Genomic DNA, 27,046 nt, shown 5'->3' on the forward strand with positions numbered 1-27,046 from the left:
AGAAGTTGCTTATCTTACCTGATCATTGTTGTCTACATACAAATGCACATGCTTGGTTACATACATATAAATTGAGTTGGTTTACAGGGTGCAGCTATTTACATCCACATTTAAGAAGAAATGAGACTTTATAACACAAATAAATAAAATTGTGAGTCTTATTTCATTTATTTTGAGGTTGGGTCTACAAATTAGATATAATATTAATAATAGTATTTCATGAAAAAAGGTATTCCTCGATTCCAAGAACAAACAAAAAAAAAAGATCAAAGCAAATTCCTTGTACATAATAACAGAAATGCTCTGGTAGGTGGTTTTTGCTCTATCATGGTTCTTCTTATGACATCCCAATTCCCACCAACAATGCCACCAGAAAGGTAAAGTTTCCCAGGAAGAACACAGCCATCAGCAGGCAATCAGCTGATATCTGATAAGACAATGCAATTTACATCACAAATCAGCAGTAATTGACAGTGTTTTAAAATTTACTTTTAGCCATTTTTTATCTCACCGTTTTTGATTCCAAAGTTTCTGTAATCCAAAGATAAGACAAATGTTAAAGCTGCAGCAGGACTTAGACAATCACACATTTTTTTCCACATTAAATATTTTACATTTAATTTTGTTGCATGTTGTCGTCAGAAAAAGAACCCTTAAAAATCTTACACTAGAGAGAACCCCATCAATAAATGCAGATGCAAACCCTGACAGGTCCTACAGCAACAGCACCAAAACCTAAAGACCCTAAAGACCAGGCCACAAAAAGCGGAACAGCATAATTAATCCATGCTTTTTTGTCAAACATCTGGCTCTAGGAGCTTTGTGATGTAGCAACTTCTCACAAAGCTAGTTGGTGGAAGAATTTAGTTGGTATGCTCAGAATTGGCACCATGAGGGGATACCACGGGGTAGTGCTCCACCACTTTATTCACTGTCCCTCCTTCCCTTTTATAAAAGCATGTCAATAGTTTTCTCCACTATCCGTGTAAGTCTAGCGATAACTTCTAAAAGCTGTACGAAAGGCCAGTACTCACTCTCTCTCCCTCTCTCTCTTAAGATGCCTGACCAATCAGTGTCGAAAGTATGTGCATCTCTCACTCAGTACCCTCTCAGAGCGTTGAGCCCCTGTTGTTCATCCCTTGCGCACTAAAACTTTGTCATTGAGGGTAGGCTAGTTTATATTAGTTGAATATTCTTAAAGCAGCCATGGTTTTCAGAAAGTGGTTGACCACCTCAATAAGTTCATGGCCAAGGGGATGTCACCTTTTTTGAGTCATCTACTACTAGTTGTAGCATTAAGACTACAGGTTGTAGTCTTAATGCTACAACCTGTTGGTGCTGTTGGGCCTGCCAACACCAGCTGGTTTTGGAGAAGATGGGACTTAACAGGTTTGTTTCCACATCTACCCCATGAGCCTGTTTGGGAGGAGGAAGAGATGTTTTCTTTCTTTTCTTTGTATGGGAGGAGGGACTGACTGTGAAAGTGGATGTGGCTTTCTGCTACCCCTGCTGCAAGTTAACAGCCAAACTGTTCATCTGAGGCAAAGGTAGGTAGGTAGGCCCCTAAGTTGGCTTCTCTCTCACCCCTTTTTGTGCAACGCATTACAGTGATTTACTGAAGCACAGTACAAAACAAAATAAAAAAGTTTTTACCTTTACTGTTGAACTTCCATTTTAAATGGACATCCAAGAGGATGTAGAACAAAGCTTCCCAGCCAACAAAACCACCCATCACTTTCATCAGCCATTGGTCCAGGGTGCTGTCGATCAACTTCAGACCCGTAAAAATGGCCGCCACTGTGTGATTTCACATAAAAGCAGCCATTTTAAGACTTTTAGTATGGGTTATCATTGTATTTGTAGTATAATTTATTAACAGTTTTTATTGAACAAAAGCAGAAGATATTAAGGTCATTTAACAGTGTACAACAGAAGACAAGATCTTACCAGCTAATGCTTTTATTACCACTGCATTTAAAGCATGTGACCAGTTGAACAGAAATCTCCTGTCAAAGAAAAGATAAAAATTATTAAATGATCAACTGCTGAAATAAGACTGTCATCGCTAAAGGAATGGCACTGGTCTTTGGTTGCTCAAAAAAAAAGAAAACCGTTTTTTTAAGCATGAAAGTTCCCTCTTGACCTTGGAGACAGTAGTTTAACAAAACAGTGTTAGCTCAGTGTCTTCTTACTAATTGTCAAACCACATCTTATGGTCCTCATCAGCTAATCAGCTTAAGTGGGTGAGAGTATGTGGCAGCAGCATGGCGCAGTGACTAAAAGCTGCAGTTAAGACAATTTCCATCAGCCTCTGTACAGGAAGTCATCCCTTTAGGTGTGATTCTTATTTAATAAAATGTTAACAAACCTATCTCTTCAGTCAATAAATATTGTTTTAATTATCTTCTGTATGACACGGTAGGATATTCAAATTCTGTATATAAGATCTGATTACCATGGCACATGGTTTTTATATTTATTTTGTGAAAAGAGAAAACCTTCATAGTGCAAATTGTGACTAATAGAATCAAAATCTCTCCCATTAATCAAAAAATGAAAAGTTTCTATAAAATGTCACATTGTTGAGCCAACATCTAAAACCAATGAGTTCTCAGATCAGGGGAGACCCAGGTGTTTTCTATCATGCTGTGAGGCCTCAGGGTCAGTGAGGAGCAACTGCAGTACTGGGCTCAAAAAACTGCAACTGCCTTGATCTTGTGAGGATATTCAGAGCAAGTTGGGATCAAGTCAAAAAGAAATCTAACCAACGTATATGGTGCACTCCTTGCCAGTGATCAATTTTAAGCATGGAACTTTGGTCACATGATAATGGGTGGTCGCAAATGGAGGGAGATGCTATTGCTATTCAGAGATGGTCAGTGGTGTCTGATGTGAATGTCCTCCTTGATCTTTCTCTGGTCATCCACTGATTTCTGGTGTTCATTCATAAGCATTACATGGCTGATACTGTTGGTTTTTCGTATTCATTAAATCTGTTGTCCACGATCGTTGCAGTTTCAGTGATGTCGTGTTCTCCACAGCTTTCATCTGTAGGGCCCTATGATTTCCGCGATCACTGAATCGCGGAATTGGCCGACTAGAGCTATCTATTTTTTTGAAGCGGAATATAGCGGAATTGTGTCAGGTTCCGTGATGTTCCGTGTTAAAGAGTGGATTCCGTTTTGGTCAGCCGATTACACGATTCGGTGATCGCGCAAATCATAGGGCCCTACATCTGTGATGATATGAGGATGTCATAACTAGCCCAGTCCTCATCTCTAGGGCACCTTGTCTTTAGAGTGCACAAGCAGAGATCTTAAATTTTTAAATGGGACTTGGTAAGTGCTGTCTTCTTTTGATATGAAGACTGGATAAGTGCTCTGACAGTCCAGCCACATAAAGAAGTCTCAGTGGAATGCTAGCTGTCCTTGTTGATTTAGCTCTGTCCTGGTCTGAAAAGTCAGACTGTAAAATTTCTTCACTAACTTCAGAAAAAGCTAGAAGACCTTGAGCTGATATTTTTTGAAACTCTTGTGTTTGTGTGACTGTGTCTGCTACCAATGGCCATCATCTTTGTCTTAAACAGGTACTGTGATGCAGTGGGGCAGTTCTTAAGCACTGAATATTTTTAGCAAAGCCCTGAATCTTTACAGTTCGTCTTGGCTGCCATTGTTCCACTGAACCCAGATCATAGATATATAGTAACCAATGTGTTTTGAATAGAGTGGTTAGAATGAAGAAGTAACAGAACAGAAAACAGAGCCCTCCCCCCATGTGGGGATATTAGGAGCATGATAGGGACACCAGGTCAGCAGAGCAGTGATAAATGTTGCATTTCACTAGCAAATTATCTATTTTCTAATTCAGATTTAAGGCCTTGAATGACACACACACATCAGGGTACATACTGTGGATGTTGTGGTCCACAACGCAGCAGAGCCGGTATGGGCTGGATGAACGAGAGGATCATAACCAGGCAGCCTAACACAGGATGGGTTCCCTGAAAACAGCACACAGCCACTGACATTATACTTATCACACTGAGAACTATTTTATTTACAATATGCAAATATTATATTTTAGAATACAATGTAATCTCATTACTGCACCCTCTAACACTTAACCAGTAAAATGGAAGTAACCACATGAATGATAATTTCGCTGTTAGTACAAAATAAAGATGTGCATTAAAGGCCAATTCCTGCCTGACTGTAGTGCCCTTTAGTGAGAAGCAGCACGTTTCAAGAGATAGAACCTTAACAATATAATGAGTCCCAGCAGTGCTAGTGTACTGACTTCAGACCAGGCCTTGACATATGAAAAGGAGAGGATGAAGGCGATGATTGTGGCTGCTATTGTCACGCTCATCACTGCTACATGGACCTGGAAGAACACAAACAGTAGAGCATGATACTGTATAAGTCGATGTCGAGCACTCAACAGACTTGCAGGATCAACTGGGAGGGAAGGCTTGGACCAAGCTGACAATTTTTTTTTATTTTATAGAGAAAATAAGTGAGTTCTTTATGAATAGAATATGACCTGTCCTTTAAACTCAATGTATGAAATATTATCAGATGTTTTGTTTGTTGTTCTGTTTTATAAGAATAGAATGCACACAGAATAGATCAGTATACAGCACACTGAAATGTGACTTTGTTCTACCCCACAGTTAAAAGATGATATTTAATATTTTCAAATTGTGTTTGCTTTGAGAATGTATATCTTCATAATTTCACAATTTTATGTTTTCATGTTTGCTTTTCCAAAGGTTTCTGAAAAAGACAACCTGATCAAATGTGGGATACATAAAAACATTAATTTTGTTGTACATTGCTGTAACTATGAGGTCTCACCAGGAACCAGACATCTTTGCCGCACAGATTCTGTCCTTTGGCCATTCCTTTCAGATATCGGGCTACCATCATTCCCAATGATCCTGTGGTCATCCAGGCTATCAGCATCAATGCACCTGAAACACAATTTAATGCTGGAATGCTGCTGAGTCCTAACCACACAACGAACAGTTTTATGGCTTAATGTCAATTTCCCCTTGTTTCATCATAAAGAAAAATCAGAGAAATATGACAATGATAATACCTTTACACTGTGCTGAAGCTCTTCAACAAGGTGCGAAACTGCACCAAAGAAATAAATATCAAGAAAGAATGTAGTGTTGTGTTGGATGGGACAATGGGCCCCTTGGTGTAGGCATGTAAATTCTTCGGCCTCACAAAAATCGAGAATGAGTGTGTGGACAAAACCTAGCATTATTGTGGACATGGCCTATGATACAAACTTGTGAATTGGAAACAAGACTAAAGCTGTGTTCGAAATCACTCCCATTTTCATATAGCACTATATCTACTTCTGTTTTACTAGAATGTCGCAATTGTGACATTCAAGTGAAATTTATGCTTTATGTATAATGCATGGTGGCTTCAAAAATTTGCACAAGGCAACAAGAAAATTACTCTGACTTCAAACAGCTTAAAAGGTTACAGAACCAACTTTACAGTTGAAGGCGATGAATTCTGATGTTCAAGGAGCAGAATAAATCCTGCACCTGAGCTGAGCAGAAGCTAAAGTTTTGTGCCTCTTTTGTCTTACATACAGAGCTGTAGGATTGCGAACAACACACAAACCCCTCCTGACGCTCACTATGCTGAGGGAGTGGGGGTGGGGGCTAGTCAAGTTGTATACACAAACAAGACAAAAAAGATATTTGTCTCCCTGTTAGACATCCATACTGTATAATCTACTGTGTATAATCTAGGGCACGCACAGCCATCCTGACTAACCGGTCTAAAAAAAGGTATTTATCCGCTCACATCCTGACTGCATCTTACATGTTTTAATCACATTTTTCAGTCTAACTGCCCAAACAGAACACATACACCTGTATTAAAAACAATACAGTAATCCACGCAATATCCAATCAGAGAAGCATGAATGCGCTCAGTAAATTTCTTGGCAATGTCCCCATGAATGGGAGTGGTATGGGGGGTCATGCTTTGAGGATCCTGACTGCTCACAGAAAATTTTATCACCATACAGTAGCTGTCAAGGTGTTGGACAAGTAAAGTGGCAAGCATCTCAATGCTTATGTCATGCTGCCAGGAGGACAAAAAAGGGTGTATAATTTCAATTAGTACTGCAGTCGACATTTCTCTGGGCAAGATCTCACCATGTGCTTTGATGATATGAGGCCATCCAGCTTTTCTGATAATCCGAGGTCTGGAAATGTCTATTTTGTCAGTGCTAATGAAGGTACCTGCATGGAACTGGATTTTTCCTGTAGGAGAGAAAAAAGACAGACAGTACAGTTACAGTTTTTTGGAGAACTTTAGAATGATGCAAATATCTTATTTAGGAGACTACAATGGGTGTAAGTTTCTCTCTTATTATTAGCTGCTGATCCTGTTATCTTGTTACCAGACACCCTGATTTTTTTTTTGTTACCAGACATCCCTTATGTCATCAAACACCCTAATTTTTTTTCACATCCCCCCCAACATGTCCACTGGCGGCCCTAAGGGGTTAGATTTTTTCATTAGAATATTTCATTACAATTATAACAATGTTGTAATACTCTACATAATAATCTTTCAGTTGATCTAGAATGCTGCAGAGAAAGCACTAAGTGGAATTAGGGAAAGGAGTTATTTCTCCTGTGTTAGCTTCTCTACATTTGGTCCCTCTCCTGTAAAATCCAGAACAGAATTTAAAATCCTACTCCTCACCTACAAAGCCCTGAAGGGTTAGGTAACATCATATCAAGAGGATCAAGAAGTCCTAACTGTCAGGGGACAATTACCTGAAGTAACCTGACCTCCGCCTCACTAAACATTTATGGGGGCCCTTGAAGACTGAGAAAGTCAAGCATTTCATGACATTGCAAGAAACTCTTTGGAAGATGGTCAAAATCATGCTGGGATAACATGAGTCAACAGGTTTTGTGCAAAACGGTGGAGTCCATGCCAACTCAAGCGCATGCTGTCATTATAGCAAAACAGGGACATACAAAAGACTAAGATATTCTGAGATTTGTGTACATTTTTCAAAGATTCAACTTCTCACTCAAATTTTTTGAGCTGACTTGTAATGGATAAAATGACACAAATGCAAAATTTAAGTGCACTCTACATATAGTTATTACACTAGACTACAAGGCTTTCTCATATTGCCAATTAAATTAGTTGTTGTTTAACTGTACTTATAACAGAATAACAGTATTAGACAACACATTTAGATAGTTCACTTTCTTCTACCATTCGGAATAATTCCTTGATGTGCAGCACAAACATACAATTTATGTTTAGAATCATTAATGAGTGACAATAGTGAATAAGCTGAAATCTTGTGTGAATGATCATCCTCTACCCTTAGTCCTTGTCACAAAGGACAGTACAACTCAACATGAAAGGATATTTCTCTACCTATAATCTACATCTGAATCTGGTCAATCTGGTAAAAAGACTGGATGTCCTATGTCTCCTCCAAGTTTCTTTTTTTTTTTTTTTGCTCAAATAGGCTATTTCTGCATCCTTCTTCTACAGCTGTACATGTCATTGAAATAATTAGCTAAACAAGCCTCAGTTTGTAATTGTTTACCAAACTGATGGAACTCAATTTTTATTATTTTTTAATTTTAGTACAAGAAGTGTTGTCAAGTGGCCAGCAACATCACGTTCAAGACTATTTAATGAGTCTGATTAGGCAAAATTAAAATAGTCTTTATCTGACACCAAGGAAACAAACCACCACTAACCACCAGGAAACAGTTGTGGCTGCATCACAACCCTTCTACCTGCTTGCAAAAGCCACCATCAACATCAGCTCTGCTCCATCCACAACCAACCACTAGCTCAGCTGTGCAACTCCCCTGGCTGACCATTGTAGCCTTGGCAACCACTCCATGTCTGAGAGAGTGACGAGTAGGCCAGCATCCAGTTAACCACTTTGGGTCATTCATTCATTCATACATACATCTACACACACACACACACACTTACATACATACATAAATCATTCTATAAGTGACCAGCTCATTTTGTGATTCAAATGTGATTCTTTGTTATGTGTTCATTATTAATGCCTCATTTACTCAATTACTGGTAGACTTATAGCTATAATAAATATCCTTTTTATTGCTAAGTTGCCTGGTATTCCTTCAAAGTAGAAACAAGAGATAACAGAATTGAGAGCTTAACTATTTCTGATTATTTCTGATTAAGACTGATTGATTTGGTTTATACTTTGCTTCAAGTGAAGATGGTACCCCACTTTTCAAAGGGTAAAAGTGTAGTCTAAAATATCATTTAGCTTCTGTTTACTACATGATTTGTATAAAGTGTAACACGGACTGAATGTGATGTGTGTCCTCAGATGGGTTTGGCAAAAGACTCAGCCCAGATCTTCTAGAAGGAGTTCTAGAAGATCTGGGCTTTCTTGTCAGAAATTGATGCACAATACTGAGGCATAATGTACTACTCAGATGTGCACTGACCTAGTTTTGGGGTGTTTATGGTCTGAAGTCACCGCCCACAGGGCAAGTTTTACAGGGCTTTGGAAACATTCACATTTCTGCAGGTTGAGGCACCATGTAAGTGAGGTAACAGATAACTGTCAGTCACCTTTGGGTACTTTGAATCTCCAATACAAGATTTATACCTGACTTGACAGAATTTCCAAAGGCCAATACCACTGTGAGCATTAGGAGTTATATTTACTGTTGAGTGAAATTTAATAGTGATAAAATCAACTTCTTAAATTGAAAGATACCATGTATTAAAAGTTTGTTTCCTTTTGCACAATTACACAATATCACATTACACATTACAATGTATAAATTACCATTGCTGCTGGGTCCATGAGCAAACATGAGATGGTAGGTTTTGTTGATGCCGGTGGCCCTCTGAGTAGAAATAGTGTTCATGGAGGTGAAGGAACAGCTGATCACCCTGTCCCGCACCGACACTTTTACATCAGAAACATTCCCCTGATGGACAGTTAGAAAGCATTTCAGCATCAAGTTGAATCCACAGTTGCAAATGCAGTTCACTCAGTGTAAGAAAAAGTGAAGAGCATTAAATGTTTCAAGCAAAATTCAGATAAAAATCAAATGGTTCCAGAGGAACTTCAGTACCAAAAGAACAGCTTGTGGAGCTGTTCGACCTGTTGAAAAGGCATGCTGCAACCCCACCAGGCCGTTACTGCCTATGCCACAAATATATATGTCATCGTTTCCCTGAAGAAAGACAAAGGTGCAAATGAAAATTAAATACTTTTTTCCAATCTGAAGCAATTGGTCCATTCTTTTCAAAAAAACAACCCCAGATCTTTACAAATATCAGTGACTGCAGTGTACTGCTGTCCTCTTAAGCCCAAAATAGCAGCCTATTGAGAACAGGAAAGTGGACAGGGCTTTAGGAATGACAAATGTGATCCTTAGAACACTGATGGCTCATCACCTGGAAAGCATGAATGTGTTCAGTACATTGCAGTCAGTTGTGATATTGCATAGGTCCAAGTTAGACATTTTTCCATGAAATTGATGGTACAATGAAAATCAGTTAGTCAGTATAATGAAAATCCACAGGAATGTAATTTTTGCCATAAACCACAGTGTTAGGATATGGATGTTAAGACTAAAACACTGACTGGCAGACATCATCATCCTTCATTTAGGTCTACATGTAACGTTTTTTTTAGATCTTGGAGGTGTGCGCACATTGGTTCCTTTGCAGGCCTCTGCAACCTGTTGCGCACGTTACACCCTTCTCTGCATAGGTCTGCAGAGACGTTTACATTTATCTTAGAAGAAGCACAATTCCACTGTTAAATCCCCAGGTACAGAAAGTGAACAATCCTGCGCGTAATGCAGCTGCTTGTCACACATTCAGTATGTGTCCAAAAACAAATACACTGCACAAAAAAATTAAAGGAACGCTTTTTAATCACAGTATAGCATCAAGTCAAATAAACTTCTGGGATATTGATCTGGTCAGTTAAGTCGCAGAGGGGGTTGTTAATCAGTTTCAGCTGCTTTGGTGTTAATGAAATGAACAACAGGTGCACTATAGGGGCAACAATGAGACAACCCCCAAAACAGGAATGGGTTTACACGTGGAGGCCACTGACATTTTTTCCCTTCTCATCTTTTCTGACTGTTTTTCACTAGTTTTGCTTTAGGCCAAGGTCAGTGTCACTACTGGTAGCATGAGGCAATACCTGGACCCTACAGAAGTTGCACACACAGTCCAACTCCTCCAGGATGGCACATCAGTACCTACCATTGTCACAAGGTTAGCTGTGTCTCCCAGCACAGTCTCAAGAGCATTGTGGAGATTCCAGGAGGCAGGCAGTTACTCTAGGAGAGCTGGACAGGGCCATAGAAGGTCCTTAACCCATCAGCAGGACCGGTATCTGCTCCTCTGTGCAAGTAGTAACAGGATGAGCAATGCCAGAGCCCTACAAAATGACCTCCAGCAGGCCACTGGTGTGAATATCTCTGACCAAACAGGTAGCTTGAGGGCCTGGCGTCCTCTAGTGGGCCCTGTGCTCACTGCCCGGCACCAAGGAGCTTGATTGGCGTTTGCCATCGATTTAACGTCATTCAGCATGACCAGTTTGGTGGTGGGTCAGTGATGTTCTGGGGAGGCATATCCATGGAGGGACGCACAGACCTCTACAGGCTAGACAACGGCACCTTGACTGCCAATAGGTATTGGGATGAAATCCTTGGACCCACTGTCAGACCCTGCACTGGTGCAGTGGGTCCTGGGTTCCTCCTGGTGCACGACAGTGCCTGGCCTCATGTGGTGAGAGTATGCAGGCAGCTCCTGGAGGATGAAGGAATTGATACCATTGACTGGCCCCCACACTCACCTGACCTAAATACAATAGAACATAACAGAAATTATGTTTCAGTCCATCCGGCGCCGCCAGATTGCACCTCAGACTGTCCAGGAGTTCAGTGATGCTCTGGTCCAGATCTGCAAGCACGTGGGGGCCATACAAACTACTGAGTACCATTTTGCTCAGCAAAACAGACTAGCCTGATGCATCATTTTTTCACTTTGATTTTCAGGGTGTCTTTGAATTCAGCCCTCTGTAGGTTGATAATTTTCATTTCCATCAATGATATGGTATCCTTTTGTTCCTAACACATTGCCCAGTCCATATCAGTATAGATATCTGGCATGATTTTTCCCCCATTGAGATCTGATGTGTTTTCAAAGTGTTCCTTTGATTTTTTTGAGCAGTGTATATCTAGAGCTTCATTTATACTATTATTATAAACTTAAGACATTTGATAGATTCAAGTATTTTTTCTTCACATTACCATAATCTTATCATCTGAGAATCCAAAAGAGATGTATCCATCAGAGGAACCTGTCATCTCATAGCGGATGGTTGCATCACTGGTAGACAACATCATCGCTGACATGAAATAACAGTCAGCATTGACTGTAGGATCACATTCAGATGGCTGGCTGAAACACACCTTGGTGACACCGCAGTCTGCCCTGGAGATACTCTTCTGCAGAGAAAAGGCCTTAAGCTATTTAAAGATGTTAATATATTCACAAGAACCCGATTAGATGCCTCTGCTCAGTTGATTGAAAGTACAGTACAGGGGGCATTCACCTTGCACCATTAAAAACTGTCAGTGACTTTCAAAGACATGCAATTAATGTTAACTTTTTATTCTTTAACCATAACTACCAATTGCGCGTGTGTGTATGTTTAAGGGTCACAGACTATAAGGGCTTAGGGTAACAATGATAAAGGGTGGATAAATAAATAAGTAAGTAAGTACATATTTAAACCAATCCAACATGCATTCCATCCCATAATTGATGTGACTCTTCCAAAGGATCTGCATGTGGCCACTGGCCAAGATAATCTTTGTTAACCTTGAAAGGGTTGCTCTTGCTGTGCTCCCACAACCAAGCCAAGAGCAGTCAATCAGTATTAACTACTCAACTTTAAATTCCATCCAATTGTTTTTATTTAACCTGTGAAGACTGTAGTGTGTAATTTTTTATGCTGTGTTTGGCTTGTGGCTCTGTCAGACCCACAAGAATACTTGCTAGTTTGGTTGTTAGGCTGCTAATTTCATTCTCACTCATCATTATTACTTACAACTGGTGGTGAAGGCTGAAGTATTGTGGTTGTTGTTGATGTGCTGGTGGAACTTGTTATTGCTGTATTGGAGGGACTTGTAGATCCACCAGCATTGTCCTTAGTGAAGGTCAGGGTGAGACTTGTAACATCAACCCAAAACGTCCTGTAATTCTGCACAAAGGAGGCACTGCAGAGATACCAAAACCACTTTTCAAGAAAAGCAAGGAAAACACATTGGTATGGAGTAATGGGTCAGTAATGAATAGCAGTAATGACTTATTTTGCTATGCCACTTGAGCATGGGAGCATAGAACATAACAGAATGGAACAGTTAAATTCAACCTTACTGGAACTGAATGGGTTTCCCATATCTTGATGTTTCTGATCTCCATGTCACCTGGATGGAGGTCTTAACAGATGGTGATCTGTGGGATACAGCTGAGTTCTGGACACACACATTTGTACAAATATCTTTGTGAGGACACTTGTTAACATAATGCATTACCTAGCCCTTTACCCTAAACTTAACCATCAAAACCTTAACCAAAACCCAATTCTAGCCTGAACCATAAAACCAAGCCAACCCTCACAAAGCCATTTCAAGGTGTGTGAGAGAGCAAGAACCAGGCAAAATGTCCACACACACACACAGAGAGAGAGAGAGAGAGAGGGAGAGAGAGAGAGAGAGAGAAAATAAGGTCATCATATGTTCTGTTTGAAGGTTTATCACCATTTTTATGCTTCCAGTCTATTTTATTTTCTATTTTCCTGTGTTGGCACAGGAGCACTGAAGCTGCTGCTGCTGATGTGTGCCCATGTGGTGCTCACGTATTTCCTGATTGCTTTTCATTTTGGCATGAAAATCCCCTGCACTTCCTTATGACAGCTTTACATTAAATGCTGGCAAGTCAGCTTTTTTCTCTCTTGGACAACACTGAAACACAATATATCTTATTGTATTTGTTCAAAGCCAGTTCCACGAATGGGCACCAGGGGGCAGTCCCTGTCCTTCATTCATTGTGCTCTCTAACTTGTATAAAAGTATGTCAGTGTTTTCTCCGTCAATAGTGTAAGTCTGGGCGTGACTTTTGCAAAGTGTACAAAAGACCTCTCTCTCCTGAGGTGCTTGACCAATCAGTGTCTCTCTCTCTCTCTCTCTCTCTCTCTCTCTCTCTCGACACCTGACCAATAGCGATAGGTTTAGTTAGCTGAATATTTTCATCGCAGCCATGGATCTGTGAAAGTGATTGGCCAGATCAACAACAAACTCATGGCCAAGGGCTGATGATGATGTCACTTTTTTTGTATCGTTGGAGTCGCTGTCATTGGCTACTAGCAATAATGATACATCTTGCCGGGCTGACGATGCTGTTGAGCGTGACGCCAGGATTAGGAGAAGATGGGGGTTTCTGCTACCTCTGCCACCGGTTTAGTAGCCAAACTCTCAAAACACTCAAAAACATTTTTGTTAATGAAAAATGTGCAGTGTCCTTGCATTTATTTACACCTTAAAGACACCATGTTTTTTTCTAAAACTTGAGAAAATTAAATATACATTGAGAGGATGTACACACAAGTTTTTCCAGAAATGGCAACCCTTTATTTCTTATTTTACAAACTTGGAGGTACTGCCCAATTGAATGTGTGCCTGTTGTTGTTGTACCTTATAATGCATAAGTAACCTGTAGTAGCTGGTTTATTGTTCTTATGTATATATGTAAGTATATATCTGTTTGCATATATGTATATACTTAACAAAAATGGTAAATTGTATTTTTGTGATTGGAAGTATCTTTTTTTCCTTTTCAATCAAAACATTTAACTGAAATATTAACAATTATTTCGGTTAGTGGTAACACTTTATAATACAGTCTGCATTTTATAGTGTGATTTTGTAGTATAAATCAGGCACTAATAGAATACTATTTTGGTCCAATTGATAAAGGTCAAGTGGACCAAAATGTTATATATTAATAGATATTCCAGCATTAAGTGAGACTGTATGCACAAGTTTTCTCATGGTATATTGTGTTGCCTGCATGTTGTTCACATTATCCTCTGCTACATGGGAGTAAACTCACAGGTGTCTGGCTGCAAATAAGTAGCTGAGCAGCCCCTGCTGTCAGGGTGAAGAAGCCCACAGGAGACTGGCCCCCCACCTCTCTAGCTTGTAACAGAAAACCAGTGAATGATGTGGAGCCCACAGCCTGGAGCTGAACTAGAAGGGAAAAAAAATCCAGCTTAGTGTTTACAGGCAGGAAAGTCCTACTGACTAGAAATTCAGATATAACAAATTTATGTTAGCATAATATTTAGCAAAAAATTAAAAAAAGCTCATTCATTTTTGGTGCACTATAAACCTTAAAAATTTACTTTGGAAAGACAACATCATTTTGTTTATTTAAAAAACTTTTTTTTGTTTAGTTGTTTTATCTCAAAACACTGAATAAAAAAATGTCCATCACAAGTTCTCAGAGCCTGAAATGGACATATAAATGGAGGAAGACATATCCAGAGAATGCTTGCTTTTGTACTTGATAAATTATGTAAAAGATTAATTGATTTAATAATTTGATAATTACCTGATCAAATTGCAAATTGCTTCTGCACTACTTAAGTAATCTGTCACAGTGAATAAATCTTCGTAGTTGACTTTTTAACCATGTGGAATGTAAAACAATGGCTGTCTATAGATATAAGAAAACACTATGTAAATGAAAAAGTTTCACTGAGACTATTTTTCTTTAAAAAAAAAAAGTATTTCCAGTGAAACTGTCTACAGTGTCTTGTGTGGCAATTCTCAATGCTGTGAACATTGTGAACTAAATCCCATACGCTTCTACTGTATTGTGGTGGAGGCCAAAATCAGTGACAAATATAAATAAAACCTGTAAACCTGTAAAAATAAATCCATCCAACTTTCTGCATGGAGAGATAGAGCTAGAGGAAAGAGATAAAATTTTACTTAGTCATTTGGGTGGACTAACCTTTTAAGAGAATATATTTGTTTATTTAAAGGACATTTGTGCCCTTATTGCTCTAAGTTTTGAATGTTATCTCTTTCGTAATTTATACACTTAATAATGAATGTATAGTAGCTGCATTGCACTAATTCCAGATTTAGATGAGCCTGCTTACCTTTGATCTCCTCTCCAAGTCTGTAGCTGCTGTGGTCCGTAGTGATGGTGAAGGGTGCTGGTTTCGTTTGTGGGCTCAGGCCAGAGTGGCGGGGTTGCATGCTGTCACAGCTAGCTGTTACTTGTCCCGAACCATAGCATCGAACCACAGGAGCAACATACATCAGCAGCAGCACAATATGATCCATTGCAAAGTAATGATCAGTTCCCACTCTGCCCATGAACGCAGCCAGCGAAAAACATAGACTATGTGTGACACAATGCCTCTACTTAGGTGAGAGGAGCTCAGGTGGCAACAATGGAAACAATGACTGAGAGGAGGAAGGAAGGGAGGGAGGATGGCTGTATGGAGTACTGGGAGGAGGCAAATAACTAACGATCTCAACCACAGTCCCTGCACATAGTAACAAGGGACACAGTGGATGATTAGAAGTTTGAAAGTCTCTCTCTGTGTGTGTGTATGTGTGTGTGTGCCTGAGTGAGAAAGCAAGAGAAAGAGAGAGCTGTTAATTGTGAGCTGCGGCTGTTGCTACGTTATGACGTTATGAGCAGATATCCAATGCCTTCCTTTGTTACCTCTTGCCCCGTAACCAACACTTCCAGCCATTAAACATGTAGTGCTGCTTCATGATGATAAGCTAGCTAACAGATTTGATTACACGCCATGACAGTGTGGTTGGTATTGATTTCACCTTTTGAGTCATTGTGTGTGTATGTCATTATGTAAAAATTTAGTCCTGGAGACACTCATTATAGCAGGAACTACCACAGAGGTGGTTTTGTGTAGGAAGTGTTTATATGTCTATCTGTGGACAGATTTTATCACCGTAATTGTGTGACGTAGTCTAAAAACTTTACAGGTGTCTAGTTGAGATCAGAATGAAGGCAGAGCTTGAAGATGGGTGTCGTCTGACCCGTGAGTACTGAATACTCATGTAATAATGATGACTACAGAATACTCCTGGGTTTGAAGTTCTACTTGCTGACAGGCATTGCGGCTGGTGTGATCCCATTGCAAGATGGTTTCTAGTTTATTATCTATTTTTGCATTGAAAAATTGTGGAATGATGCAAAATAGGCAGCAAAACAGGATCAGAGCTCTTTTCACTGAGCTGGTGTTGCTGGGCAGGGTGGACTGGAGGGAGTGAAAGTGGGTGGGGATTGCCAATAAATGATATGTAGACCTTGAAATTGCATACTTTTCTAAAGCTATAGAAAAAAGCAGGATAGATTTTCTGATAATTCACCCTCTATAGGAACAATAAGTGTTTTGTTTCTCATTGATAAAAGACAAAACAAACACACTGAAACTGGAGACATGGTTTTGAGACACGTTTCTGTTTTTTCCCTTTGCTCTGAAATGTAGCTGTAGACCCTCTTGTCTTTTGGGTGCTTTCCAAAGGCTTGCAACAATGCAAATATACCTCAGTTGCCTGGATGTGTGGGGCTTCGGCACCCCTACTTCCTCTGGTATTAGCAGAAATCTTAAGGTGTTGAATGGTTTGTGGTAACTTCTGTTTGCTGGTGCATTTAATGTAAGAGTCAGTATTATTCATGTGTTCAATGAAGCTTGCATGACTGAAGCAACTTGGTGAGACTGTAGTCCAGCTTAAACAAATGTCCAAATGTTCTTGGTTAAAATTGGAGGAGGATATACAAGGGTAATTTGCATTTCCTTTGTAATTTAGTTGCAATCTGCTTATTGATGTAAAAGTACTTTTGCTTGTAGACGCAGATGGGTGATGGATGTGATGGTGAGATATATTCAGTGTTTGAGATATTCTTCCTTCAATGGATATTTTAAGTTGTATTTAAACCCAATTATTAATGTCATTTTTAGAGTCATTTTGACTTGATGACGGTCCAGATGGGATCAAAAAAATGTCTGTACAGATCTCACTCCTAACCCTTAATAAAGATAAAACATGGCTGAATTCCTTTATCCAAGTTTGAGATTTTCATACCATGTTGAATGGACTTTAAAATCTAGCTTGGACTTTAGGTTTTCTTGTGCTATGAGTAAAGCCTAATGATAGCCCAAAATCTCATTTAACATGAATACCGGGCCTTCCCAAAATTTTTGACACATTTTACTCTGTACTGATAACTGTCATCCCTACACTAGAGTTCCACGTGCTTGGGGAATCACCAAGACCTCTAAAACTGTCTCAACTTTGGTGGTCATATTTACAGTACACAACTTTTCACAACTGGTACAAGAGTGGGCATCCTGTTGGCCTAGAGGCTGAGAAGGTTACCTTGTTATTACCATATTCCTGGTTTGATTTTATAATGGGACCACAGGTAATCAACCTCTCACTCTCTATGGTTGCTGTCTGTTCTGTCTTCAATACCTTGCTTGCTTATGCTTATAATTCTACTTATAATTCTACTGAAAAACACAGAATGACTTTTCAGGGACCAAATATTTTGGTCCCTGCAAAATATTTTTACTATATGATCACTGTGCTAGGATTGGATATTTACAATTCATTGATTCAAGTTTCAATTGATTCTAGGTTCTTACCACGTTATTTAACCATGATTTAAGGAAGCCCATGAATGTTGGAGGCAGTGTGTCAGGGTAACAACATTAATGGCCAAAGGTTTTGTAACCACCTTGATGGTTGCATTCTGCAAAATCTGAAGTTTTAGAAGAGGCTGTGTAGGAAAGGGATGCTTTAGCCCTCAACTACCCCTGAGGGAAAACACTTTTTAATCTTCTGGATGTACACAATGCAGGCAAGTTTGTGTGTCAGTATCAAAATTTCACCAAAGAAAGCAACATAGCTTCTACTACTACCATATCCATTCAATGGAAATGAACGCACTAATACATGCATTAAGATGTGGTCTAGAATTTGCTTTCAGGAGTCAATAAATAGAAACGAAAATTTCGTTTATTCACAAATTATTGAACTCTTTTAAATTTGTAAAGGTTCAGATCCTGGAGTGGTTCTTGATACTCAAACCTACATCCTACCCTCAAGCAAACACAGAGTTGTGCAGTAGGAAATAACAAATCTCACATGATTGACTGACAGTAGGCTTTGATCAGGCTATGCGTTTGTGTGGCAGGTGGGCGTCATTGTTTATGATGTTTTCCAGGCAGGCATTTGTGGCAGTCAAACATCATACAGAACTTCCAGGATGGTTGCAATGGATGAGGCTTGACTTTCACAGCTGAAGGGGCAGTACTGGCCATTCTCATTGGTCAGCCCAGGGAGACCCTTCCAAGGTGACCTAGAAGAAGACATTAGAGAGAGGAGTGGCCAATTATCACAAGCATAGCTGAAACTGATTCCTTTATGGGAATCATCATTTTCCTATATTTGTTATGTGTGACTTCATGCCCGAACTTGGTGTGGCTAGTTCCTGCCCCCCCGCCAACCACCACCAGTTTTATGTTCCACCTGTTTCTGATTTGCCAACTGGGGCAGCTGTGGGGCTCAGGAGGTAGAGCCGGTTGTCCACTAACTGGAAGGTCTGTGGTGCGATCCCAGGCTCCTCCAATCTGTATGTCGAAGTCCCCTTTGGGCAAGATGTGTCATTGGTGTATGTGCCGTATGAATGCGTGTGAATAGATGAATGTGGCTTGTAATGTAAAGAGTTGTGAGTGGTTGGTAAGAGTAGAAAAGTGCTAACATGTATGCTGTCCAAGTTAAAAATACTAAAAATCTACCGCCAGGTCAGAAGACCAGTAACAGCAACAACATGCTGATTGTAAATTCATACCTCTCCAACTGGACAGCATGATGAGACAGAATACTTTTCACCAGGTTAACAGTTTTCTCATATGTCTCCTTCCCCATTTTCTTGGCAAAGTAAAGTCTGGCACGCAGGAGGTAGCTGACAGGCCACAGCCATTCCTGAAAGAGAAGGAAAAAGGTGTCAGAAGGTACTAAATACCTGCTAGAGTATCTGCAGTTGGGAGGGAAACACTGTACATTTGCTTACTGGGCCTTGATGATAGTTGAAACCCTTAGCTTGGTTGAAGTTATCATTATCCATGTTTTTGTCATAGACGCCACAATACACCATGTCACTGGAGAAAAGCAAGGTAGAAGGAGAACATAAGTGCCAACAATCACATCTTATATTGAACAATACAATGCTTTCTGATTTTGTTGGAAACACGTAGTACAGAAAGAGCTGAAATTTGTGTCAGAGACCTCAAAGGAAAAACAGATTACAAATAAGCAATCTACAGAGTTTGACTGTATTGCTGGAGTTTTGTCCATCATTTCTAACCCTTCCCACCTAGCCATCTCACAAAGAATACATTATGTGAATGTCTAGGCTGTCAGGTATGTGTTAGACTCAGGAATGTGCTTGAGTGTAGGTGCAATTCACAGAATGCTGTATGAACAGCAGTAGCAGCAAGTGACAAAAAAGCTTTCTAGTGATCAGTGTGACCAAAGGCGTGGCAACAATAGAGTACGATTAAGTATGACTTCAGCACAGGCTGCAACAATATTTGTTTAAACTCTGAATTAGGTAGAGCAGGTTCTTCCTGTTCTAGCAACAAAGCTTTGTTATTATGGAAGGTTTGGGGACAGGCAGGTAATTTGGTCAGTGAACAAGAGCTGGTGAATTTGAGCACTAGCATGCACATAGAAGTGTAAACAAATGAAAGACAGAGTAAGGATTAGGTTTTTTTCTGTATACCAAACACAGACACCAAGACAGACTTTTGCAGTGAGATGTTTTAATAGCAGAAAAACTGGCTTATAGTCATATGAGTGAACTGGCAGGTGAGTTAACTGGTAAGCAAGCAGGTTCAGGCAACAGTTAGCAGCAGATGCAGGTAGCTGGTCCACAGGGAAACACTAGGAACATAGGCAGTTAGCAGATACACAATTAAAACACTCTAACATTTACAGGAACTAAAGCAGCACATTAGGAAGGCAAGGAATCACACACAAATGAACTGAGAGGGAGTGAAAAGAACACAGAGACTTAAAAACAAAGCAGGCAGGGGTAATTGGGAACAGGTGAAACATGTCAGGGTAGGGCAGACAATCGCATAAGCGGGAGAACAAAGACAGGAAGTAAACACAAGCAACAGACACACTAGGTAGAAACTTCAAAGTAAACCAAGAAATAATGAGAGTCCAAAGAGTTACTTTGAGGGATGCATATGACAGACAGAGCTGTTGCACTTCCACACAGACTACGCAGCCTCACCACAAATTAACCTGTAGATGCAAGATTCAAGAGTCTTTATTGTCATTATGTAAACATAACGAAATTTTGCAAAGACTCCCGGCTTTAAGGCACACATATAAATAAATAACACAAATACTTAAAAAGAAAGGAACACTTATGAAAATATAAACACAAAGCAGAGTAAGTAAAGTAAGTAAGTAATAAAGTGCAGCTTAGTGCCAGTCCAGTGTATGGAATGCTGTGAGTGTTTGATGCAAGGCAGCATGAGGAGATGCTGAAAATGACATAATAAAGTTTACCTTTCACACTGAGATTAGCCTGCTCTCCTTTCCTTTGCGAAACTGCTTTAGAGAATGCTACCACAACAGCTACTGCAAATGATAAAGAACAGTAGCCAGTGTCTCTCTCGCTCTTTTTTTTCTTAATCCATTTTTCTTAGCTTTGGTGAATAGATTGTTTATTATTATTGAAACTAATGGACAAAACTACAAAAACAATAAGTTGTAATAAAGCAGATTCATCCTCTAAGATAAAAAAGAAATTGCTTTGGCAGTGTTTGAATCAGTTGCATATGTAGTGATAGCAGTCATTGTACTACTTACAGTAGTACTACTTACAGGGGTAGTACTTTTTTGTAGGTGATTCAGATGAAGTAGCTTAAGTGCATGTACTCGTGTGTAATTGTATATGTGTCAGAATATATGACGTGTGTGTGAACTGTGGATATGAGCAATTAAAGTTTAATTTCAGTATACCTGTCCAAATAAACATGATCTTTACATGAGTAATTTCACATGCTATCTGCATAGGGCTCTACCATGCATCCAGGGCAAGTTTAAGTTTTATACTTTATTGATCCCTCCTGGGGAAATTACTCTTTGCATTTTACCCACACAAAGTGAACGAAACACACACACAAGCAAATATACACTAGAGATGCTGTGGCAGGGGGCTTCCCTCGAAGGAGCCCGGGGAGCTGGGGTAGATCGGTGCCTTGCTCAGGGGCACCACGGCCATGGTTGCAAAGGCTACCACCCATATCCATTGTGCGTATCCCTTGTGCTCGGTCGAGGAATCGAACCAGCAACCCTCCGATCTCCAGGCGGTCCAAAGTCCAAAGCCGCACGCTTAACTTGCTGCGCCACGGCCGCCCCAACTTGCCGTTTATCGTTTGTATGTTGTATATATATGCTTACACTGTGTTTGTCTGCGTGTATACATATTTCTAGTTGAAATAAACTGAAATAACCACCATTCATTTACAGTTTCATTTAAGTCACCCTTTCTGCTAGTGTTTTAGCACCCAATCCCCCAAATCCAAGCAGCACCACAGGTCATTGGTGATGCTGTGGCGTCTGTTGATGTCAAATGACAACACTCAAAATCCATGCAGGTAACTTACTCAGGGTCCAAGGTCTTCATTCCCAGGGGTCCCAGCAGCTTCCTCTCAGCTACACTCAGAGCCTCCCAGGCTTTCTCCACAGTGAACAGCTCAGGAGCCTGCATGAGAAACACACACACTGTTCACGCTGTGATGAAATATTACACAAACTGAACTGAAACTAAATAGCATTTATCCATTTTCCATTCTCCATATCCATAAAACACATGAAGACTGGGTGGGCAAACACCCTCCATTAACCTTGCAAGGGTAAAGAGCTGTTCCACTGCTTCACGACAAGGATGGAATCAACATTGCTGCTCCAAGATCCAAGGTTTGACAATTCCTCAGGCTGAGCAGAATGATATCCATTTAATTGGAACACAGTTTAGGTTAACCAAACTTATTACTTTTGGTCTGGCCATGCTTCCCCACTACGGCAAATTAACCAATTTTCTAACCAATCGAAGCTCAATTCTTTTGAATCCATTATCAAATACATTTATTTTCAACATTTCACAACATGAAAATGAGACGAACAGTATAAAATGTGAAACAATGATGAACTACTCTCTCCAGATACTGGAGGTCCTCGTTTAGGACTATGAAGTTGTTATAAACTTTATCTCACAAATGATCTTTGGCTTAAAAAGACACATGAACCAAACAACATTAAATTAGTGACAGCTGACTGAATCTACAGCTAGTGCCTTAAACTGGGGGAAAGAAAAGTCAGCATCGGCTTAAAATGAAACACATGAACTTTTTCAATGCTCCTAATTAAAAACAGCAAGGGGAGATTAGATATTTGGTAACAGATTCATTAGTCTCTGAGCTTTGTGAATCCAGGTATTTTATTAAGGTAGAGCAGGATCCAAAATGGACGTGGCTTTTGGAACCCAACCCCTGAGCTGAACCTTAATAAAAAACTAAAAAATGATTTAGTAATTGAAATGTATACTCAGGCACAGTGGCTGCTTACCACTATCATGGCAATAGGGAAGTTGGGCCGGAGCTGGTAGTCACACCAGGGGCTGGAAGCCCCAAAACTGTCCTTGTAGATGCCTCTTTTGTGGACCAGCTCTGGGTGTTTCTCCTCAGAGTCCTGGGAGTCATGGGAAATATAGAACTTCTTCTCAAAGTTTTCCTGGATCTTACGATCCCACTCCACATATGACACAGAATATGTCTGTCCTGAAATTGAACATTGCGGATGAAAAGGTTTAAAGATGTCCATAGAGACTGTGAAATCCATTCATTTGTAAAGTTAAACTTCACTTGCCCCTCAGGGCTTTAAGACTTTTGCTTAAATCATTTAAACTCATTTTCCCTCTTCAATCTACACTCAATACCCCACCATGAAAAAAAGATTAAAAAAGAAAAACTGAAATATCACATTAACATAAGTATTCAGACCCTTTGCTATGACATAGGGGTGTGCGATATGACGATATTAGATCGTGAAGACGATCTTGATGTTGACGATCTGCCAGAGGAGAGAGATTGTATTATCGTCTATAGGGCACATTCTATTAATTGCAGCTCTATGCTTGAGCACAGAAGCACGAAACGTTTTTTTTTTCCTTGGGCAACTAACAGCCCGCTTCACGTGAACATGACCAACCAATCATGGCGAAGTATGAGCAGTGCTGATTTTTTTTTGAACTAGCCTCGCTGTTTTAGTCAAGCTGTAGCGGGTAGCCATGGCCGACTATGAAAGTGAAAGCTTGGAGTTGGTCCCCAAAAAGAACTCCACTGCAGTCGTATGGACAGTGTTGGGGAGTAACGGAATACATGTTATGTTCCTGTCTTGGCCAACGCATTCCTGTCCCGGCTCTGTTTTGCCGGCTGCGGCACAAGCTCTCGCTCCTGCTGCTCCTTGTCCGACTCCGTTCTGACCGACTGATCAGGCAAAGAGCTTGTCTATTTACGTTTGTTTTTGTGGAGCTGGGGCTTCTGGGAAACGCATTGGGTTGCCTTCGTTCATTTAGATAATAAATATAAACTCGTGAAACAGAGAAGTATCGTCACGTAATCCATTGATTTCAACAATGTAACTGTATTCGGAATACTATCTATTTAAACTGTAACTGTAATGGAATACAGTTACTCATAATTTGTACTCTGAATACGTAACGCCGTTACACGTATTCCGTTACTCCCCAACACTGCGTATGGAACTGGCTTGGGTTTTCTCCAAACGACAAAGCGCAACAACGAACCTCTTTAACCACCTGAAGAGGCAGCATCCGAAACAATTTGCTGAGAGCCAAGCAGTGAGGCCGACCACACATCAGCCAGTGGTAACAGCTAAAGACATTACACAGAAACAACCAACTATAACACAAGCCTTTGATAAAAGCACGCCATATGAGAGAAGTAGCAAACGGTGGAAAGAGGTGATTTTTTTTTTGTCTTTATAACTAAGTTTTTACAAAGAAAATAGTTTGGTTCTAAATTCACTGTAAAAATGAACTGTGATAAAATCGTGATCATGATTTTACCATTAAAAAATCGTGATGTGATATTTTTGCCATATCGCCCACCCCTATTATGACATTTAGAATTTAGCTCAAGTGCCTCCCATTTCTCTTGATCATCTTTGAAATGTCTCTACACCTTGATTGGAGTACACCTGTGGTAAATTCAATTAATTAGACATTATTTGGAGGCACACACCAATTGGAGGCACACACCAATCTATATAAGAAGTCACAGCTGAGAGTGTCACAAAGTCACGACCGAGGCAACCAGGAACACGAGGGAAGAGAGGACCCAAATGCAAAAAAACCCCAAGACAGCCAGATGAGTAAACTAAAAGTCTTAATTAAACCAAACATTACTGGAAGAGTCCAGGGCCAGGGAACAAAACTAAAACACAACTAAAAATCCGGGGGTGTCCGGAGGAGAGATTCAGCTCCCAGCAAACAGAAGAAAGGCAGGAGACCTCAGGTGGATGGCCAGGGGGCCAAACCAGGCCAGAACAGCAGACCTCAGGCAGACGGCCTGGGTGCCAAACCAGGGAAGAACAGGAGACCTCAGGCGGACCGCCCGGAGGCCGGACAGATAGGCGAAGATGTGGGGGAGGCTGACCAGAAAGGCGAAGGCGCTTGGGAGGCCGACCAGACAGGTGGAGCAGCTTAGGGGGCTTACCAGACAGATGGAGAAGCTCAGATGGCCAATCAGTAGGGCGATGGTGGCGAAGGCGAGTCACCACTGAGGCGAAGCTGGAAGGCAATGGGGGCGAAGACAAGTCCCCTGAAGAGACAAGGAGGCAGCTGGCCAGGGGGCAGGTGTCAGCCAAGGCGCTGACTGGAGACGTGGAGCAGGTGTGGGCTGGACCGCCGACTAGAGACATGGAGCAGGTGTCGGCCGGAACGCCAACTGGAGACTGGGGGCTAGTGTCGGCCAGACCGCCGTCTGGAGACATGGTGCAGGTGTTGGCAGGGCCACCGACTGGAGACAAGGGGCAGGTGTCGGCCGGACCGCTGTCTGGAGACGTGGAGCAGGTGTCAGCCGGACCGCCGACTGGACATGAGGGGCAGGTGTCAACCAGGCCACAAACTGGAGACGTGGAGCAGATTTCGGCCAGAATGCTGACTGGAGACAAGGGGCAGGTGTCAGCTGCCCTGCCGACTGGAGACATGGAGCAGGTGTTGGCTGGACCGCCGACTACACATGGGGGCAGGTGTTGACCCATTCAGCCATGGCTCTGTAGTTTACACATGTGAAGAGCTGCTTGTGCTTTGAAACACCGGGCTGCTCTACGTGGGGAGACCAGACATCCCCGTGGAGATAAGGAGAAGAAGTAGAAGGGGATGCAGTGCCGGAGTGAGGCGACGTGAAAGGAGAAGTCAGTATAAACCATGTCTGCCATCTGTTGTTATGGGAAACGTAAGATCTCCCCCAAACAAGCTGGAGGAGCTAACAGCGCTAATTCGGCCACACCGCGAGTACTGGGAGAGTAGCATCATGTACTTCAAAGAGACTTGGCTGAATGAACTCATGGCAGATCAGCTTGTCTCTCTCAACGGATTTCCCCTCGTGAGAGCGGACCAGACAGCAAGAGAGAGTGGTAAGAAGAAGGGAGGTGGGATAGCGGTGAACAATAAATGGTGCAATCCTGGACACATTAGTGTTAAAGAGGGACTTTGTTCATGGGACACTGAACTGCTCGCCATCGAACTCCGGCCATATTACCTGCCTCTGGGGTTCTCGCACGTCATCGCAATAACTGTTTACATCCCCCCATCTGCTGATGCAGCTGTGGCCTGTGAACTCCTTCATACTGTAGTGTCACAGATACAGACATCACACCCCCACTCTTTGCTTATGATCTCTAGAGATTCTAACCATGCCTCCCTGTCCTCCACTCTCCCAAACTTCACTCAGTATGTTACATGCCACACCAGAAATAACAAGACTTTAGACCTACTGTACTGTCCTCGATGAAATGTTGAAACTTCAACTAGACAGTGAGCTAAACTCTGACTCAATGATGCAAGGCATGTCCTTGTAGCAGTTTACGGGTTTGTGACACATCCTTGACACCGCTTTGAATACAGAGTGAAACTAAAAATAAGAAAATATATCTACAATTAGATATTTGTACTTATCAAAGTGTAACATTTCAGTAAACTTAAACTCTATTCAGAAAAACATAAAGACACAATGAATTAATTAATCCTCATTTCAATATAAGTCAACATCAACAATGAACTGCTCCCGACTGCCTGCCAAGAGTAGTTTAGCTTTAGCAACGTAGCAATAGCCATTTCTCATTCAGCTCTCCAAACTCGTTTTTTACTTGAACATATAAGCATGAAATAACAGTATAAACGTATACATACAGACGTTGCTTCTGCAAGGAGTTATACGAAGTCCGTTTTAATTATTTGAGAACGTGCGCGGTCTCTCATTGCCAACTTGCATTCACTTTTTTTAACATTACATTCTGTTGTCTGTTTACTTCCGTGTCCAAAAAGCGTCAAAATAAAGGTATGTATTTCAAAATAAGAGTATCTACTTTAAACGAACAAAAATGTGCCCCAAAGGCAGAACACCTACTGTATGCAAATGTGAAGGATGCACACAACTGCTCCCCCCTCCCCCCTCTCGGCTACTCGGATCACAACCTGGTTCACCTTACGCCTGTCTACAAACCTGTGGTTAAACAACAACCTCCAACTACAAGGTCAGTGAGGCGATGGACAGAGGAGGCCAGCGA

At 40.9% G+C, this 27,046-nt stretch overlaps 2 protein-coding genes across 7 annotated transcripts in view; both read right to left on the reverse strand.

The window, feature by feature from the left end:
- Positions 1-337: 337 nt before the first annotated feature.
- Positions 338-15,490, reverse strand: zgc:163022 (putative ferric-chelate reductase 1). Its single transcript, XM_041066078.1, has 15 exons — positions 15,271-15,490; positions 14,214-14,350; positions 12,480-12,577; positions 12,151-12,319; positions 11,348-11,545; positions 9,149-9,250; positions 8,857-9,001; positions 6,188-6,295; positions 4,857-4,972; positions 4,297-4,383; positions 3,909-4,000; positions 1,948-2,006; positions 1,654-1,797; positions 512-531; positions 338-427 (listed from the first exon to the last, which is right to left on the reverse strand). Exons 1-15 carry the CDS (start codon positions 15,488-15,490, stop codon positions 338-340), a joined length of 1,785 nt encoding a protein of 594 aa, XP_040922012.1.
- Positions 15,491-18,183: 2,693 nt separating this feature from the next.
- The window catches only part of LOC121200747 (glycogen debranching enzyme-like), a 74,293-nt gene continuing 65,430 nt past the window's right edge, over positions 18,184-27,046 (reverse strand). For 3 of the 6 annotated variants that reach the window (XM_041066219.1, XM_041066221.1, XM_041066220.1), the window contains 5 exons: positions 22,802-23,013; positions 21,841-21,938; positions 19,227-19,314; positions 19,005-19,138; positions 18,184-18,512 (listed from right to left, as the gene is read on the reverse strand). In XM_041066219.1, the coding sequence (XP_040922153.1) occupies positions 18,395-18,512; positions 19,005-19,138; positions 19,227-19,314; positions 21,841-21,938; positions 22,802-23,013 (650 nt within the window). In that variant the 3' untranslated portion in view covers positions 18,184-18,394. Of the gene's footprint in view, positions 18,513-19,004; positions 19,139-19,226; positions 19,315-21,840; positions 21,939-22,801; positions 23,014-27,046 lie in introns of those variants that run through there. The other 3 variants (XR_005896561.1, XM_041066222.1, XM_041066223.1) reach the window with 3 other exon arrangements.

The sequence above is a fragment of the Toxotes jaculatrix genome, chromosome 20 (genome assembly GCF_017976425.1).
Source record: "Toxotes jaculatrix isolate fToxJac2 chromosome 20, fToxJac2.pri, whole genome shotgun sequence".
Taxonomy (NCBI): domain Eukaryota; kingdom Metazoa; phylum Chordata; class Actinopteri; family Toxotidae; genus Toxotes; species Toxotes jaculatrix.

What these genes read in the sequence shown, in the direction of transcription:
- zgc:163022 (XM_041066078.1), bottom strand. Translation starts at nt 15,490, where the DNA reads ATGGGCAGAGTGGGAACTGATCATTACTTTGCAATGGATCATATTGTG. An exon ending in TTATTTGCAGCCAGACACCT is followed by an intron (nt 12,578 to 14,213) that starts GTGAGTTTACTC and finishes GTGTGTGTCCAG; the next exon opens with AACTCAGCTGTATCCCACAG. An exon ending in ATGGAAGTTCAACAGTAAAG is followed by an intron (nt 532 to 1,653) that starts GTAAAAACTTTT and finishes TTTGGATTACAG; the next exon opens with AAACTTTGGAATCAAAAACG.